The sequence below is a fragment of the Malania oleifera genome, chromosome 9 (genome assembly GCF_029873635.1).
Source record: "Malania oleifera isolate guangnan ecotype guangnan chromosome 9, ASM2987363v1, whole genome shotgun sequence".
Classification (NCBI taxonomy): domain Eukaryota; kingdom Viridiplantae; phylum Streptophyta; class Magnoliopsida; order Santalales; family Ximeniaceae; genus Malania; species Malania oleifera.
Genome location: NC_080425.1, coordinates 11,481,431 through 11,498,431, shown reverse-complemented (window position 1 = coordinate 11,498,431; position 17,001 = coordinate 11,481,431). Strand labels below are relative to the sequence as shown.

General features: G+C 38.9%; 1 protein-coding gene across 9 annotated transcripts in view; it reads right to left on the bottom strand.

The window, feature by feature from the left end:
• Nucleotides 1-11,703, bottom strand: part of LOC131164117 (uncharacterized) — a 44,367-nt gene extending 32,664 nt beyond the window's left edge. For 5 of the 9 annotated variants that reach the window (XR_009139215.1, XR_009139214.1, XR_009139213.1 and 2 more), the window contains exons 1-2: nt 11,216-11,649; nt 10,713-10,851 (exon numbers count right to left, since the gene is read on the bottom strand). Coding sequence is in view for 5 of the 9 variants with exons in the window: in XM_058121086.1 (XP_057977069.1) it covers nt 10,713-10,851; nt 11,216-11,482 (406 nt within the window). In the remaining 4 variants the exon portion in view is untranslated. Of the gene's footprint in view, nt 1-10,712; nt 10,852-11,215 lie in introns of all 9 variants that reach the window. The other 4 variants (XM_058121088.1, XM_058121087.1, XM_058121089.1 and 1 more) reach the window with 2 other exon arrangements.
• Between the last annotated feature and the right edge of the window lie 5,298 nt (nt 11,704-17,001).

Sequence of the window (17,001 nt, the reverse complement as noted above, 5' to 3'; positions counted from 1 at the left end):
AATAGAAGAAAGACTACGCACCAACTTCCGGTATAAACTGGGATCAACAAGTAACTCACCCTCCTCTTGGCGAAGCTTAACATTTAATTCCATGGGAGTATCAACAGAAGTACCCTTTTGAAGGCCAGCTGTGGCCACCAAGTCACTAGCATGCTTATGTTGATTGAGTGAAATACTAGAGGGACTATGATTCACCTCAAGACCAAGAAAATATGTGAGAGACTCAAGATCTTTCATATGAAAAGACTCTGAGAGATGAGTCTTGCTGTGCAAGTAAAGCAGAATCGAAACCAGTAATCACAATATCGTCAACATAAACCAAAAGAACAACAATACCCATGTCTGATTTCCAAAGAAACAATAAAGTGTCATACTTGCTTTGCTTGAATGAAAATTGAAATAAAGTGGTGCGGAATTTATCAAACCGGACCCTCAGAGCTTGTTTGAGACCATAAAGAGAGCGACGAAGCTTACACACATGTGAAGTCGGAGAGGGAAACAAGCCTGAGGGTGGCTACATATAAATACACTCTTTAAGATCCCCGTGCAAAAAAGCATTCTTGACATCCATTTGATGTAGTGGCCAATCACTGGAAGCAGCAATAGCCAGAATCGTATGAACGGTACTCATCTTAGCCATAGGAGCAAAGGTCTCTTCATAATTGACGCCATATTCCTGATTATTCCCAAGTGCAACAAGGCAAGCTTTGTAACGATCCAGACTTCCATCAGATCGGACCTTGACTGAGTAAACCCATTTACAACCCAGAGGAACAATGGTGGGAGGGCAAGGCTCAATGTCCCAGGTGTGATTGGCCTTTAGAGCGGAAATTTCTTCCTGCATGGCTTGTCGCCAACAATCATGCTTGTAGTGTGTGAGTAGGATGTGGGAATATCTAAATTGGACAATGCAGCAGTAAGAGCTGAAACAAAATTGCCAAAACTTGAAAAGGGAAGCCCATACCTATTCGATGATACAAACACTCGAGAAGAGCAACGTACCAAAGGCTCTGGAAGTGTTGCAACTGACTGAATCTGGAGCTTGGTAGGATCAGATATCGGATGAGCTACCGGAAGAGATTGTGGGCGGGAGCGTTGTGTATACACAATACCATGTTTAAAACGAGAACTGACTTGATGAGGATCCAAGAACTACTCCTCAAAGGAGGGGAGAATCACAGTAAAAGAGGGTACAGAGAACACAAGAAAGAAATGTTGATTTTAAAGGAAATAACATTCCTAGAAATGCGTGCACGATGTAATGTAGGATCATAGTAAAAAAAATTCCTTTTGACACACATTATATCCCAAAAATGCACATCGAACAAATTGAGTAGATAATTTATGTCGCTTGTGCGGAGGTAAATGAAAAAAACATACACAACCAAAGGTACAGAGGTTATCGTAAGTAGGTTGCGTAGCAAATAAGCAAAAATAGGGAGACTCCATGAGTAGGACTTGAGAAGGTAAACAATTAATCAAGTAAGTAGCAGTTTTCAGAGCCTCAACCCAGAACAAGGATAGAAAAGTGGATTCCAGCAAGAGAGTATGTACCACATCTAGGAGATGACGATTTTTTCATTTGGCTACTCCATTCTGTTGGGGAGTAGCGCGACATAAACGTTGATGAATAATATTTTTAGAAGCCAAAAATGTCTGAAACTTAGTAGACACATATTCACCACCAGAATCAGTGCGTAATGTCTTAATAGAAGCAAAAAATTGATTGTCAACATACGCTAAAAACTCAGTGAAAATACGAAAAACTTCAAATTTAGAACGAAGAAAGTAGACCTAAGTAAATCTGCTATGATCATCAATGAAAGTCGCATCGTATTTAAATTTTTCATGTGAACTAACCAGGGAAGGTGCTCCAACATCACTATGGATAAGATCAAAGCACTGAGAAGCTCTACTAGCATACTAGCATGCAAAGGGAAGGGAAGGGTTTTGCTTTTACCAAGTTTGCAAGAGGCACACTCAAGAGATAAAGAAGAGCGTTCTTTATTACCAAGTAAACCAAAGTTCAATACATGAGATAAGATCTGATTATTGGGATGGCCTAAACAACGATGCCACACCATACTAAAATCCGAAACATTATTACAAGCAAAAGACTTAATGAAGAAACTGGAGAACATGCTGGGACAGGCAAAAGTAGTGGAAACAAGCGCCCCACTTTAGGTCCCTTCGCGATTAGCTCCCCCATTACCTGGTCTTGCACAACAAAACCATCACAGAAAAATTAACAACACAATTGTTATCAACTAATTGACCAAGAAAAATAAGATTCGTGGAAAGTTGAAGAGCAAGAAACACATCAAATGAACTTAGAAGAGGCATCTCCGACAGCGGCTATTGGCAAAGAACTGCCATTGGCTGTTTGAATAGCAGATTGACCAGCGTAGAGCTGAACATGACATAGGGTAGTGGGATTATTCGTCATGTGATTAGAGGCACCCGAGTCCACATACCAAAGTTTAGTAGAATAGTTACCTTGGAGCCCCACTGCTGATAATGCCAAAATTAGCATCTGTTGCACAATTTCGGGTGTGCAGTAATTCGCTGTAGGAGGTGCGGGAACAAAGGAGTCACCTAAAGAAGAGCCAGGGGCCGCAAAAGTCACTGTGGGGGGTACAATAACATAATTCTGTAATGCCTGGGCCTGGCGATTCTGCGGGCGGATACGGCAGTCTTTGATAATGTGACCCTTCTTCTTGCAATAAGAGCATAATTTTTTGAAACAATTAGCAGCGATATGGCCAAATTCTTTGCAGCAAAAAACACTGCAAGGTGCTAGAATGCACAGGCAGTCCTCGTCGTTGAGCAACATAAGCCATAGGGACAGACCCTGAACTACCATGAGATTGTGCCAGAGTAACTTGAGTAGTAAGTCGTTGTTCTTCACGAAGTAACTCACCAAAACGAACATCAAGAGAAGCAACAGAAGAGTGATTCAGCAGAGACGAGCGAACAGATTCATACTTGGGGCGGAGTTTCATAAGAAACTGATCACAACGACTAGTCTCGTGACGACGTTGAATAATGGGAAGAGAGGCAACAGGAACATCCGTAGTAACCATATCAGAATATTCGTTCCAAAGAGTCCGAAACCCCGAATAATAGTCTTGGATGGAACGATTGTCATGTTGAAACATGGCAATCACATGCTTTAACTAAAAACGATGGGCACCATTATCTTGTTGATATACAGTTTTTAAATAAGTCCACATGGATTGAGCGGCTCGATAAGGTCGCAAGCTAGGGAAAATATGTGGCTCCACCGAGCTAAGAAGCCAAGACATAATCCAAGCATCAAGCACAGCCCATGAAGAACAAGCCGCTGAATCCTTGGCACCAAGCATAACCCATGAAGGACAAGCCGCTGACTCCTTGGATTTATCAGGATTGGGTGCACAATCCGTGCCATCAATATGACCCCAAAGATCTTTTCACTTCAAGAAAAGTTCAAATTGAAAACCCACGTAGAATAGTTGTTGCCCGTAAACTTGGCACACACAAGTGCGGAGTCCATGCTAAATAAAGGAGAAAATCAAGAAGCCCAAAAAATACAGACTATGTCGAAAGAAAAAGACCACCAAAAAATCTAGAAGCCCAAAAAAAAATCAACGCAGGTACAAAGAAAACCAAGAACAACCTTCCTGCACTAAAAAATAAATCTTGAACCAAAAAACCTGCTGTGCCGAGAATTACAAGGACAGAGAAGCACCAGAAACAGCAACAGAGAGAACCAAGACCAACCTTCCTGCACTAAAAAATAAATCTTAAACCAAGAAACCTGCTGTGCCAAGAATCACAAGGACAGAAACCTGCTGTGCCGAGACAGAGAAGCACCAGAAACAGCAACAGAAAGCCGTTGCCTACTGTGCCGAGAATCACAAGGACAGAAACCTGCTGTGCCGAGACAGCCGAGACAGAGAAACACCAGAAACAGCAATAGAAAGCTGTTGCCTGCACTAAAATAAATGGAAAACCAGAAAACCTGCTGTGCCGACAGCCACTCAACCACAGAAATACCAAAAGAACAAAGAACAGAAAAATTCCAAAAGAGATAAAAAAACCACTACAGCCACAGAAACGAGAGACACCTCCGAAACCGAGAAGACAAAAATTTCGAAGGGGAAAAAACACTTAGCAGTCGGCTGGCTCTGATACCATGTCAAAGTATTGCGTGAATGGCCGAATGGTTTGGCCTTGAGTTCTGTATATTATATATAGACTTTACAAGAATGCTATACATAGAAAGTAAATAAGTTCTAGCATGATTCTAGCCCTATACATGTAAACTATAATCTGCCAAGCCCTATACATGCAAACTAAATATATGCTAACTGTACAAAATAATGAATTGAGAAATAAGGAAATTGTGGGCTGAAGTAAGGAAAGAAGTCTTTTGCTTTGCTATTTGCTGTTCCGTTGACATTTGAAGGGCTCATGCATTGCTTTGTGGGGAGGGGGGGGGGGGGGTTCACTGTTGAAACAGATTAGAAGCCTCCATTGGTTTGATCATGGGAGAGACTTCAAGCTTGAATTAAAACTTGGGAATGATTAGTCATTCAAGTGGCTAGATGATCAAGGACTGACAGTGCATTATCCAGCACACATGTAGAGAAGGAAATTAATCAACTGACTGGATAGTTATGGATAAACAGATACCTTTTGTTGTGTACCTGGCCTTACAGCTCATGATTCACCTCCATTTGGCAATTGGTCATCCTTGAAGGCTGAATTAATGGGAGTGACTCATCCTTGTCTAAAAGAAAGCCATATTCTGGTCACCAGAGCCAGAGGCCTTACTCAATTCCTCTCCCAAGCCCACTGCACCTCCCCAACCCTCTCATCCTCTTCCTCTTCCTCCTCCTCAACAGCTTCTCTAAACGCTCAACCAATTGCCCCAAGGTAACATCAAATCTAACCATCTAAAGAAAGTATTCTAAAAGCTAACCGAAATCATAGAGATCAACTTTCTTCTCTAATTATCATTTATCACGCAACATAATTTTCCCAACTTGGGCCTTGTGAGAGCATCGGAAAAAAACTGAATCAAGCTAATCAAATTGCCTTAAATTTTGCCCCCAATTGATCTTCTCGCGCCATAAAGTACTTAAGGAGTTTCTTATTTCATCATTCTTTTGAGCTATCTATCCAAAGACAAGGCACCAAATACTCTCCCTCTTGTCAATCCCTCAAGAAATACTGTTTTACAAAATCAAGGCACCATCTTCTTTCTTGGTTTCTGTTAAGATTTTGATTAAAATGAATGACCTAACTTGAAGATAGGTCTCTCCTTCTATTTATAATACAAATTAAATACATTCTAATGACAATAATACCCTTACTAATTCTCACTAATTAACATACTAACACACTTAATAATAATCATACTAAAAAAACATAAATAACCTTTAACACTTCCCCTTAAGCTAGAGCATAAATTTCATATGCTCCTAACTTGCTACAAATAAATTTAACATGAGCATCCCCCAACATTTTGGCAAACAAATCAGCAAGCTGCATATCAAACTTCATATAAGTGGTAGTAATGAGCTTCTACACAAGTTTCTCCCAAACAAAGTGGCAATCAACTTCAATGTGTTTCATCCGCTCATAAAAGACCGGGTTGGAGGCAATATGAAGAGTAGCTTGATTGTCACACATCAACTTCATAGGCTGAGAATGAGAAAGACCCAATTCTTCTGACATGTTCTTCAACCCGATTGTGGATCTCTGGTCGAAAAGCGACCTAGCCCAATTTGCATCTGTATATCCATGGACATAAGTGTGATCCTAATCACGATATAAAAAACCTCTTCCGAGTGCACCTTTGAGATATCTCAAGATGCGAATTACTGTGTCCCAATGACTTATCTTCGAAGAATCTAGAAATTGACTCACAACACTTGTTGCAACAGATATTTCCGGCCAAGTGATTGTGAGATAATTCAACTTTCCAAAAACTATTCGGTGTACAAGATTAGGTAGCAAATCCCAACAATCCAATTTCATCCAACAGATCAAGAGCATACTTCTTCTGTGACAAAATAGTTCCTGTACAAGATCTAGATACTTCTATACCCAAGAAGTATGCAACAGTCCCAAATCTTTGGTTTGAAACTTAGTTTGTAGAAAAAATTTGAGACTCTGAATACCTTTACCATCATTACTTGTAATAACAATATCATCCACATAAACAACAAGAAGGACCTTACTCGATGAAGTATGACGATAAAATACAAAATGATCCATTGCACACTATTGAAAACCAAACTCAAGTACTACAACATTGAAACGACCAAACCATGCTCTGGAAGACTGTTTAAAACCATATAGGGCCTTCTTGAGACAAAACACTAAGCCTGACTCCCCCTGAGCAATAAACCCAGGTGGTTACTCCATATAAACCTCCTCCTCATGGTCATCATGCAAGAAGACATTCTTCACATCCAAGTGATGCGGAGACCAGTGACAAGTAGTAGCCAAGGAGATGAACAAATGTACTAATGTAAGTTTGGCAACCAAAGAAAAAATATTAGAATAATCTAGACCATACACCTGAGTGTATCCCTTAGCAACAAGACAAGCCTTTAGACAAGCCACAGAACCATCACGGTTGACTTTCACAGTGTAAACCCAGCGACAGCCAACCACAGACTTGTCAGGAAGAAGAGATACCAAATCCCAAGTGCCACTGTCGTGTAAAACATTCATCTTTTCAATCATAGCATTCCTCCACCCGTAATGGGCTAAGGCTTCCAAAATAGATTTAGGAAGAGTAGATGATAGAGCAGTCTCAAAATAATAATAGGAGGCTGATAAGGAGTCATAACAAACACAGTTGGAAATGTGATGTTGAGTACATGTGTTTTTACCTTTCCAAACAGCAATAGGAGGATCAACATCATGGGAAGTATGATCATCGGATGAGAAAACCAAATGCGTGGTAGTAGAAGCTAGAGGGGGCTCTCTTCCTTGGAGCCACCGTCATGAATACACCTGCAAATTAGGATGATCAAGACAATGAGAAGGACTCAAACTGCATGGAGATTCAAATGGTTGGTTGGGCAAGGACAAGAAAGTAGAATCTGGAAGATTAGGCAAAGGAAGAGACTCAACTGGGTGTTGTAAGGTGTAGACTCAAAGAAGGTAACATCGGCGGAAACAAAGAAGTGATGCAGCACAAGACTATAACAACGATATCCCTTTTGAGTATATGGGTAACTCAGAAAGACACATTTTATCGCACGAGGATCCAACTTATCCACCCCAAGAGTTGGTCGATGAACAAAGGACACAAACCCAAATATATAAGGAGGGAGAGAGAACAAGGGTGAATTAGGAAAGAGAATGAAGTAGGGAATTTCACCACTATTCACTAAGAACAGAGGGTGGCACCTTATTGATCAAATAACAATTAGTAAGTACAACATCACTCCAAAACACTTAAGGTACATGCATTTGATAAAGTAAGATGTGAGTGATTTCAAGAATATGTCTATTTTCCCTCTTTGCAACCACATTTTATTGAGTGTGGGCACAGGATGATTGATGGAAAACACCAAACTGAGTCATATAAGTGGTGAATCGTGCACTGAAATACTCTTAGCATTATCACTTCGAAGAATTCGAACCACCAAATCAAATTGAGTCTTTATTTCATAACAAAAGGCACAAATACATGAAATAACTCAGAATGGTCTTTTATTAAATTTAACCAAGTCATTCTTGAATAGTCATCCACAAAGGTAACAAAGTACTGGAAACCCAACTTGGACACAACCCTACTAGGACCCCAAACATCATAATGAACTAACATAAAAGGGCTTGCAACCCATTTATTGACTCGGGAAGCGAAAGGGACACGATGGTGCTTTCGAAACTAACAAGACTCATAATCAAGACTAGACACAGAACTCAAACTAGGAACAAGACATTTTAACTTTTCCAATGAAGGATGACCAAGGCAACAATGAATTTGGAAAGACATGGCAGCAGTAGTGCAGGCTGTAGAAGGAGATAGCGGCTTAAAGTGATAAAGTCCACCAGTTTCATGCCCTCCGCCAATTGTTTTCCTCGTCTTCAAATCTTGAATAACCACAAAATTAGGGAAGAATGTCACTAAACAATTCATGGATTTAGTAATCTTGCTAATGGACATAAGATTGAATGGAAATTTGGAAATCTACAAAACCGAGGAAGAGAAATTTAAAAAGTGAGATTTACAATCTCAATTCCCTTGACTGCAGTGGTAGATCCATCAACAAGAGTACACAAGGTAAATTTGCAGGCTATTGAAGACTGGAGAAGAAGCTAGGTATATTTGTGATATGATCAGTGGCAACGGATTCTATAACCCAAGAACCAAGATAAGAAATACTGGATGACAAAAATATTGTGGGATTACCTATTTGGGCAAGAGATGCAATGGGAAAAGAAGCTTGTTGTGACGCTTGATACTGCTAGAACTTGGAATACTCTTCCTCTGACATGGATACAATACATTCCCCCCCCCCCCCCAACTCGGCCCCAAAGGTGAGGAGTTGGTGGTGGCTGCATTAGCTGCCCCTAAAGGTGTGAAGTTGGCGGTAGCTGCATTGGCAACCCATGAAGGTCTACCATGGAAATCTCAATACTACTCAATAGTAAGATTACTCCGTCCATAATGAGTGCACTTGCGAGGAGTACCTCTACCTCATCCGTCTCTACCACCACAACCACTTGAACCACCTCGATAACTTTTGCGGTTGTGTGGTAGAAAGCTAGAATCACCCTGTGTAGCAAAGGTTATCCTCTTAGAGCTAGATGCAAGAGTAGGTGAATGCAAGCTAAAGGAAGCACGAAGGACATGAGAATAAACATCGGCAAACGATGGTAGCTCAGCACTACTAAGTATTTGGGATCAAACTACCTCAAACTTGTGTCTCAAGCCTACTAAAACATAAAGGATTGTCATATGCTCCCTCTGCTTTCGCATTTGACGAACGTTAACAATTATAGGTTGCACAACGTTAAGCTCTTCATAAATACGCTTCATCTTTCCAAAATAATCTGCAATACTCCTATCTCCTTGTTGTAGCTGAAAGTACTCTTCAGATAAATCATACATACGTGTAATGTTACAAGAGTATAGAAGTTTGACATAATCCCAAGTCTCTTTGCACGTAGCTAGATGCATACACATCCGTGCAATCTGTGGCTCCATCGAGTTCCATAAAAAGGGAAACAATCACGACATCCTCTCGAACCCAAACTTCTTTTCTCTACACATCAGAAGGATCAGATTGGAGCAAGTGGTCAAATTTTCCTAATTTGACTAAATAAACCCGAACAAATTTAGACCATTGAACATAGTTCTTTCCATCCAACTTTTGAGTAGTAGTCTGTGGCAGCGATGTTGAAAGAAAATTTTTGGGATTCATAGATTCCATCTCAATGCTCACAAATCAGCAGCCACACCAATGTCAAACAAGAAGAACAATCAAAACTAATTGAGACAATCATAAACAATGTGAAGCCACCGACATAACCATGGATGAGCTAAACCACCCACCAGCGGATATAGCACTGCCACAGCCTCACAAATGAACATACAAACGCTGCCACTGCTGCAAACAACTCACATAGAAGCCTTCACAAACCCCGAAAAAAGATTAACGAAGCACAGTGAGTGCATGGTCAAAAAAGGTTGGACTTTTTAGCAAAAAACAGGCCTAAGAGCTTGATAATATTGTCAAGAGAAGGAATCATAACATGGCAGAGGAAAAAAAAAGGTTGTTGGAAGCTCACGCGCCAACGCATAGAGTCAGCACTGCCGGCATTTGGCTGGCGCATGCTGGCGCGTGGGAGCTCCTCTGGCAATGGGGTTTGGTGGGGTTAAGCTTCGGAGGGTTCTGTTTTTGGGTATATGGTTGTTTTTGTGAAATAATGAGGGGTGGAGGTGGATCTGGGAAGGACAGCTGCAAGAATGGCTTTTCCTGTGATGGCTGAGAGGAATAGGGTTTAGGTTGGATCATGCTTTGATACCATGTTAAGATTTTGATTAAAATGAATGACCTAACTTGAAGGTAGGTCTTTCCCTCTATTTATAATACAAATTAAATACATTCTAATGACAACAATCCCCTTACAAACTCTCACTAATTAACATACTAACATACTTAATAATAATAATACTAAAAACATAAATAACCTGTAACAGTGTCCAATTCCAACATATCTAATCTCTTTCAATACTCTTGCCCTCCTCAATTGAGGTTCTTTTGAGCTTCTCTAGTCAAACTTTATACTACTTTTCCGCAGATTCAAGAACTCTGGTATGTATAACTTGGCATACCCTTCTCGGTTCAAAGGCACCCAATTTTAACATCAAAAGACACACAAAAATAGAACACAAATAATGCAACTGCCTAATACAATCTAGCAAATAGCTCTCCCTTTAATTGCTGTAGTTTTTGTTCTTTTCTTAATATACCATTATGCCAAATTCACTTAACAGTTTATTTAACTTTCATTAATTTGATGAAAATTGTGGGTGAACTTCTCATAAATTTGTATTATGGGAGTACATTTTACCACATCTTTAGAGTTGAATTCCGCCCAGATTGAGCTATTAAAAGCAGTAGCAATACTTCCAAAATGCTCACCAAAAAAAAAAAAAAAAAACAGAATCCCAAGCATCAAAACTGAATCCTTACCAAATCCTAGCTGATCCTTATAAGAAGAGAAAGGCTCATTTGCACTCTTCTTTGGGGTAATATCCTTAACAAGCTCCTGATAAGCATTCCGCTCTGCCAAATCTGAAAGCATCTTCAGCCTCTCCTTCAATTCTTCACTCTAAAATTCCACAGAACATAAACAAAGACATGATCCTATCTATCCACCAAAACAATTAACCTCCTCCAGTTGGTCGCCGAGAAATCATGTGAAAACAATATAAACTGCATTTTTGAATCTTAAACTTCTCGTTTGCCCAAAATAACCAAGGCTAAAAATTCTACCACCAAATTAAAACATTTCCTTTTATTACTCATCTTCCAAAACAACCCAAAAATAAAAAGAATCACAATAACCAATATAACAGAAAATCAGATTCGGACTTCCCATTTCCTCCCTTTTCCCCAGATTTCTCAGCAACCAAACGACTGGGTCACAATTAAGATTTGAGTTTTCTTTGCAACGAAATCATAAATTCACATACCTTTTCCCTGGTTTTGGGGCTGGTGAAGACGAACTCGGAGCCCGAAAAGAGGCGGGGCAGGCGGGGACGTGTGGAGGGTGAGGAAGCGAACCAGAGGGAACGGAGTGGCTTGTAGGGCACGGAGGGTTGGGAAGCGAGGTGAGAGGCATCGTGTTGGAGGTCAGGGGAGACGCTTGGGTCTTTGGAGGCTGAGGCGAGGAAGGAGCGGATGGTTTCGTTGTTGGCTATGAGAAGGGTTACTGTGGGATTGGAAGGATCGTTGCTCATTTTGCTTCTATTATGATTTGGATTGCAGGAACGGACGCAGACGGAGAAGGAGATTTCTGCTCTGCTGCTGCAAACTGCAACGCAAGCCAATGGCGTCTACTCCTCACGAAGACTGCAACTAATAACGGTCTTGCAGACGGGGTCTCGAGCCTGCTTGCTGTTGCACTTCGGTGATTTATTTTTGTTACTCTCAACTTTTGCTGAATTGCACATTACTCTCTAAATTTTATTCCATGATATTTAACTTTTAAAGGTTTCAAAAGTTATGATATTGTTCTCCAAGTCATTTGTCCATGAACACATGACCACTTAACCTCTAAATTTTATTTTGCAGTACTTGACTAAATTTTTCAAAATATAATATTGTCTCTTGGGCCATTTGATGCATGACCATTTAAATTCCTATTTTGTTTTTACCCTTCACTTGCCTCTTGTCCTTTGAAGCCACCAAAAAGGCTTCTATTGGTGTCAAACTACAACAAAATAGAGAGAAGCAAGAGAAAAAAGGAAAGGAAGAAGGAGATCCTATTACCCTTGAACCTAAAAGAAAGGAGAGTAGGTCGATGGAAACAACGAAAAAGAAAAGAAGGCAAACTCATGGAATCAAGTAATCGAGTGTGAGGAGGTTGCAAGCATAAGAACAACTTTGGCTCCAACAAATGTTGGTTAAAGGTTCTTTTGATGTCCAAATTATAAGGTGAAGCTTCAACCCACTTTCATTTATGTGTGTTGGGCATGTTGACATTTTCCATTTTAAGTGTTTTCCCCTCTATCTATCATAGTTGAGTGGAGCTCACAAATATTTATTTCACGTTATGATTCACCGATAATCAGTTGTGTAAGGAATGTAATACTTTGATTTGAGGAAAAGAGAAATGCTTTGAAGTGGGAAATTGAAATGCAAAAGTCATATTCAAGTGTTGATGTTACTCGGTTTTGATATCCTAGGTCATAAATTTAATTTTATTGTAATTTTGCTATAAAAAATTGTGGGACAAAGTTTACTCATAAGACTTACGGTATAGAAAGTTATCTGAGTTTTGGAAGGTTTTTCTTAGGTGATTTGTAATGGGTATTATTGTGTAAGTTTTTCATAAATCTACTAATCCTGTGTGTTGGGAGCATGAAATTGAGACTTTGAATTTGTGTGGATTTGATTAGAATATGGTACAAAATTGCATGAAATTCCTTTCCTTCACGCACTTGCATACCTTATGGAGGACATCAAATGTAAAAGTAAAGCTTTTTGCAAATTATTGACTTAGGGTGTGTGCTTTAGGAGCATAAACTTGGTAAATTTAGGTAAGTTTCATGATCCTATTCCCCACATCATCCACCTACTATAGTTCAAGGAAATCAATTTAACATTAAAAGTTCATTATATAATAAAGTATACAATAAATTGAAGGGTTTAGAGTGGTAGGTAGCTTATTTGCTCATATTTACTCCTAAAGGGTAATTTTGCTCTTATAGGAGCTCACCTAGTGTTGGTCCAAGTTTATGACACCTAAGAAGGAGGGTGAATTGGGTGTTTAAGTTTAAAACTTAATAGAATTTAACAATTTGCATTAAAGAAAAACACACAACATACAATTTGAGAAGGGCACTATAAATATCTGATGGTACAGTCAATCTTGACCAGCATCCACTCCCCAAGCAACTTAATTGAGATTTCATTATGAATTAATTAATTGAAGACAATCGTACCAAACTTGCACTATGAACTATTTGTCCTTACAAGGGCACATAACCTACTTCAATTAGAAAGCCACGTAGTTCTGCAGACTAGAACCTTGGGGCAAAAATAGAAATAAAGATAAATAAAGGTGCAAGCAAGCACCTTAGGGCAACCTACAACTCATTCCTCAAGTAAACTATCTAAAAAAGGCTTGCAATAATAGAAATAAAGAGAAGGGTTCTTAGGCTATTTTCTTGTTCACCGAAGATGTATCTTTTAAAGAAATGGTGAATTAAGAGAAAGTTTCAAGAACTTTCATATTATATGAGAAGTTTACAATACACAACAAAAAGTGCATGAAAATTATTTTTGCTCAATAATCAAAAAGTATTTTCAGAAGATATGGAGTAACATGCAAATCTTCTTTTGGAGAAACTATGTGAATCTATTCCTTGTTCTTTGTATATTCTCTCATGGCTATCTTCTAGCATAAGTCATAATATATATAGAGTTGTGAATTAAATGTGGTGACCATTTGAATAAACAACTAATAGCTATAATTTTTTTTTACAAACGCAAATAAATACAATGTGAAGAATATCAATAATCATGCAAGAAGAGCAAAGATAAATTCAATAAGTTTAGTTTCAAGAAGATTGTTTCAATTCCAAAAGGTTTTCAAATAGAGATCAAAGCTCCTTGAGGGTTGTATGCAAAGATAGATCTTTGGATGATAAAATGCTCTTAAACAAAATCTTAAGCTTTAATTTTAGGGAGTGATAATGCATGAAATTATGAAACATCGTATATTAGTTAAGATTCTACATTTAAAGGAGCATCTAATCAATTATGCATTCAAACAACATCCAATAGAACATCTAAGTGACATAATATCTAATAGTGTGTCTAACACTAAAACAAAGGGCAAAAGACACCCACCTCTCATGAGGTTTGGAAAAAAGATAGAGACGTCCCCTGAAATTTCAAAAATTTCATAGACATCTCCTGAGGTTTCAAAATGTCACAAACCTTCCTTGAGATTTGTCAAAAAGATACAAAACTCCCCTAAAAAAAATTATTATTTTGATAAATACAAAGGGAAGTTTTTGTCTTTTTGACAAACCTCAAGGGTCATTAGAATTTTTGAAACCTCAGAGGATGTCATTGTCTTTTTACCAAACCTTAGGGAAAGTTAGTGTCTTTTGCCCTAAGAAAATACAGAGCATCTAATGGTGTGTCTAATAGTAAGACAACCATAAAGTGTCTGATGATGCATCTAACTGAAAGATAGCCTTAGAGCATCTAATGATGAATCTAAAGGATAAATTATCTATAATCATCTTATGATGTGTTTTAAGATACAATTAGCAATAATTCAATTCCAAAATAATAGTTTTCAATATTTTTTGGTGTTTCAAAAATCATTATTATTATTATTTTTCTAGGCAAAAATACGATACGACAATTAAACAACAAGCAACAAGAAACCACTAGCATCATATTAAAAAGAAGGAAGGACAAAAATAGTAGTAGATACATTCACCAAGAAAAAAAAAACTAAAAACTAAAAGCCCTACCCTACCATCACATTAGGATGACACTCCACCTATAGTCTCGAAACTACAAATATGAATAACCAAAGGGTGGGGAACATGAAGGAATGCACAAGGCCTCAACAATCTTTAAGGAAACTACCCAAGCCACAATGGAGTGAGTAAGACAGTTGGCCTCCCTATAAGCAAAGCTAAAAGAAATCTCACACCCCATCTAAGATATGATCTAGTAAATAAGAATTATTTATTTCCAATTTAAGGTACATTTACCAAGATTTATATCATCAGTTGTTGACTTAGCATCTCTTTCTAGAATAAACTTGGAACCCTAGATAAATTAACTTTAGACAAATCAAAGAGCGTTGTCGATGATTCACCCATTGCAAGATCATCTAAAATAAAGCTCCAAAGCCAACTGTTAGTTATTTCTCCATGTCCACCTCTTGCAACAATAGTTGTATAAGATCTAAAATCTTCTCCCCCAAAGACAATGTGAAAGTTTATTTTAATCTCATCCACATAGGGAGGTTTCTAGGAAATAGACTAATGAGTTGTAATGGAGACGGTGCCAACTTTTTTGAGTTGTAGTGGTGTCGGTGCATTGTTGAGTTGTAGTGTCAGTGCCAGCCACTTCTACCAATCCCATTACCACCTACCATTTCTATCCATTCCATTCATGACTATATAAATGGAGATGTGTATGCGCGTAATATGTGAGTGTGTAATTGAGAGAGAGAGAGAGAGAGAGAGAGAGAGAGAGGTGAGAAAAAGTGAATTGAGTTGAGTGGAGTGCAGTTGCATCCTCCTCCTCTTGTATTTTCTTCCAGTTTTAGTGAAGTTTGGTGTGTTCCGTAGATGTAGGCTAGTTTGGGTCGAACCACGTTAAATTTTGGCATTAATTTTTCTTGTTTATTTTTATTTGTAGTGTGATTGTTGCTCCTAGATCCCCAAAAATTGGTATCAGATCCATATCGGAGCAAAACTGCCACCACCCTAAAATTCAAGTAGCTCAAAATCAAGTTTTAAGCACACCATGGTGTTCCTCTTGACAAGACAAAGCCAACCGGAGCTCGAACGGAGGCTCCACGAGCCCACACGCACCCACACGTGCTTCTGATAGTCCGCCATCATCGCCACACGCCTCCACGTGCCTCCTAGTTTCCAACACGTGACCTAACGTGCCCCCACGCGCCGACTAACCCACAGCGTGTAACTCACGTGTCTGCTGCAGCTTGAAGAAGAAGCCAACGCTAGTGTGTCATCAGCAGGCCCGTTAGTGGCTGCTAGTCCATGTTGGTGCCATGTTTCATCCATTCAATTACTCTTCATTGCCCGAGACCCACTTTTCCACGGCGGCTGCCATGTCATCAGCTAGGACCCACTTTGCCACGTCAGCTACCACATCACCATTTGATCCCCACTTTGTCAAGTCAATAAATGACATTAGTAATGGCTTCAATAACATTAACGGAATATTCCGTTAAAAGTGGATATTCCGTTAAGTTTAACGGAGTTTGACCAAAAAGTTTGATCAAACTGTTCGGAGTCATTTCAGGTCCATTTTTTGAATGAGTTGAACCATTTCCAAGGTTTTCGATCATTCCAGATCCAACCAAGCAGTCAATTTAAGATGATTCCATCTTTAGATAGCCGAATTGAGATGTCAAACGAAAATAGCTCAAGATTGAGATGTTTAACTACACCAATTTTGGTTTCTAGAAGATGCAAATCAAGGACTACTTATTTGGTAAGGAGTTGCACTTACCATTGAAGAGAATTTCAGAATCCATGAAGGAGGACGAGTGGGAGTTGCTTGACCGGAAGACTCTTGGAACTATTAGGATGACGCTAGCAAAGTTTGTTGCCTTCAACATCAAGCACATAACAAACACCAAATCACTTATGGATACGCTTTTCAACATGTACAAGTAGCCATCAACCGCCAATAAGGTATACTTAATGAAAAAGTTGTTTACCATATGTATGTTTGCAGGTGAAAGTTTTAGTAAATATTTGAATAATTTCAATGAGTTGTCAGATCAACTCGCCTCAGTTAAAATCACGTTTGATAGTGACATTCGTGTCTTGCAGATTCTTAGTCAATTGCCAGAGAGTTGGAAAGGTATCATTACTATGATTAATAGCTCCACAGGAAAACAAAAGTTGAAGTATAATGAGGTCATCAACATGATTTTGATGGAAAAGATCAGGATGCAGTCAAACAATGTTCCACTTCAAGTTCAACCTTGAATATGGAAAGCCGAGAGAGAGATTCATGGAAAGGAAGC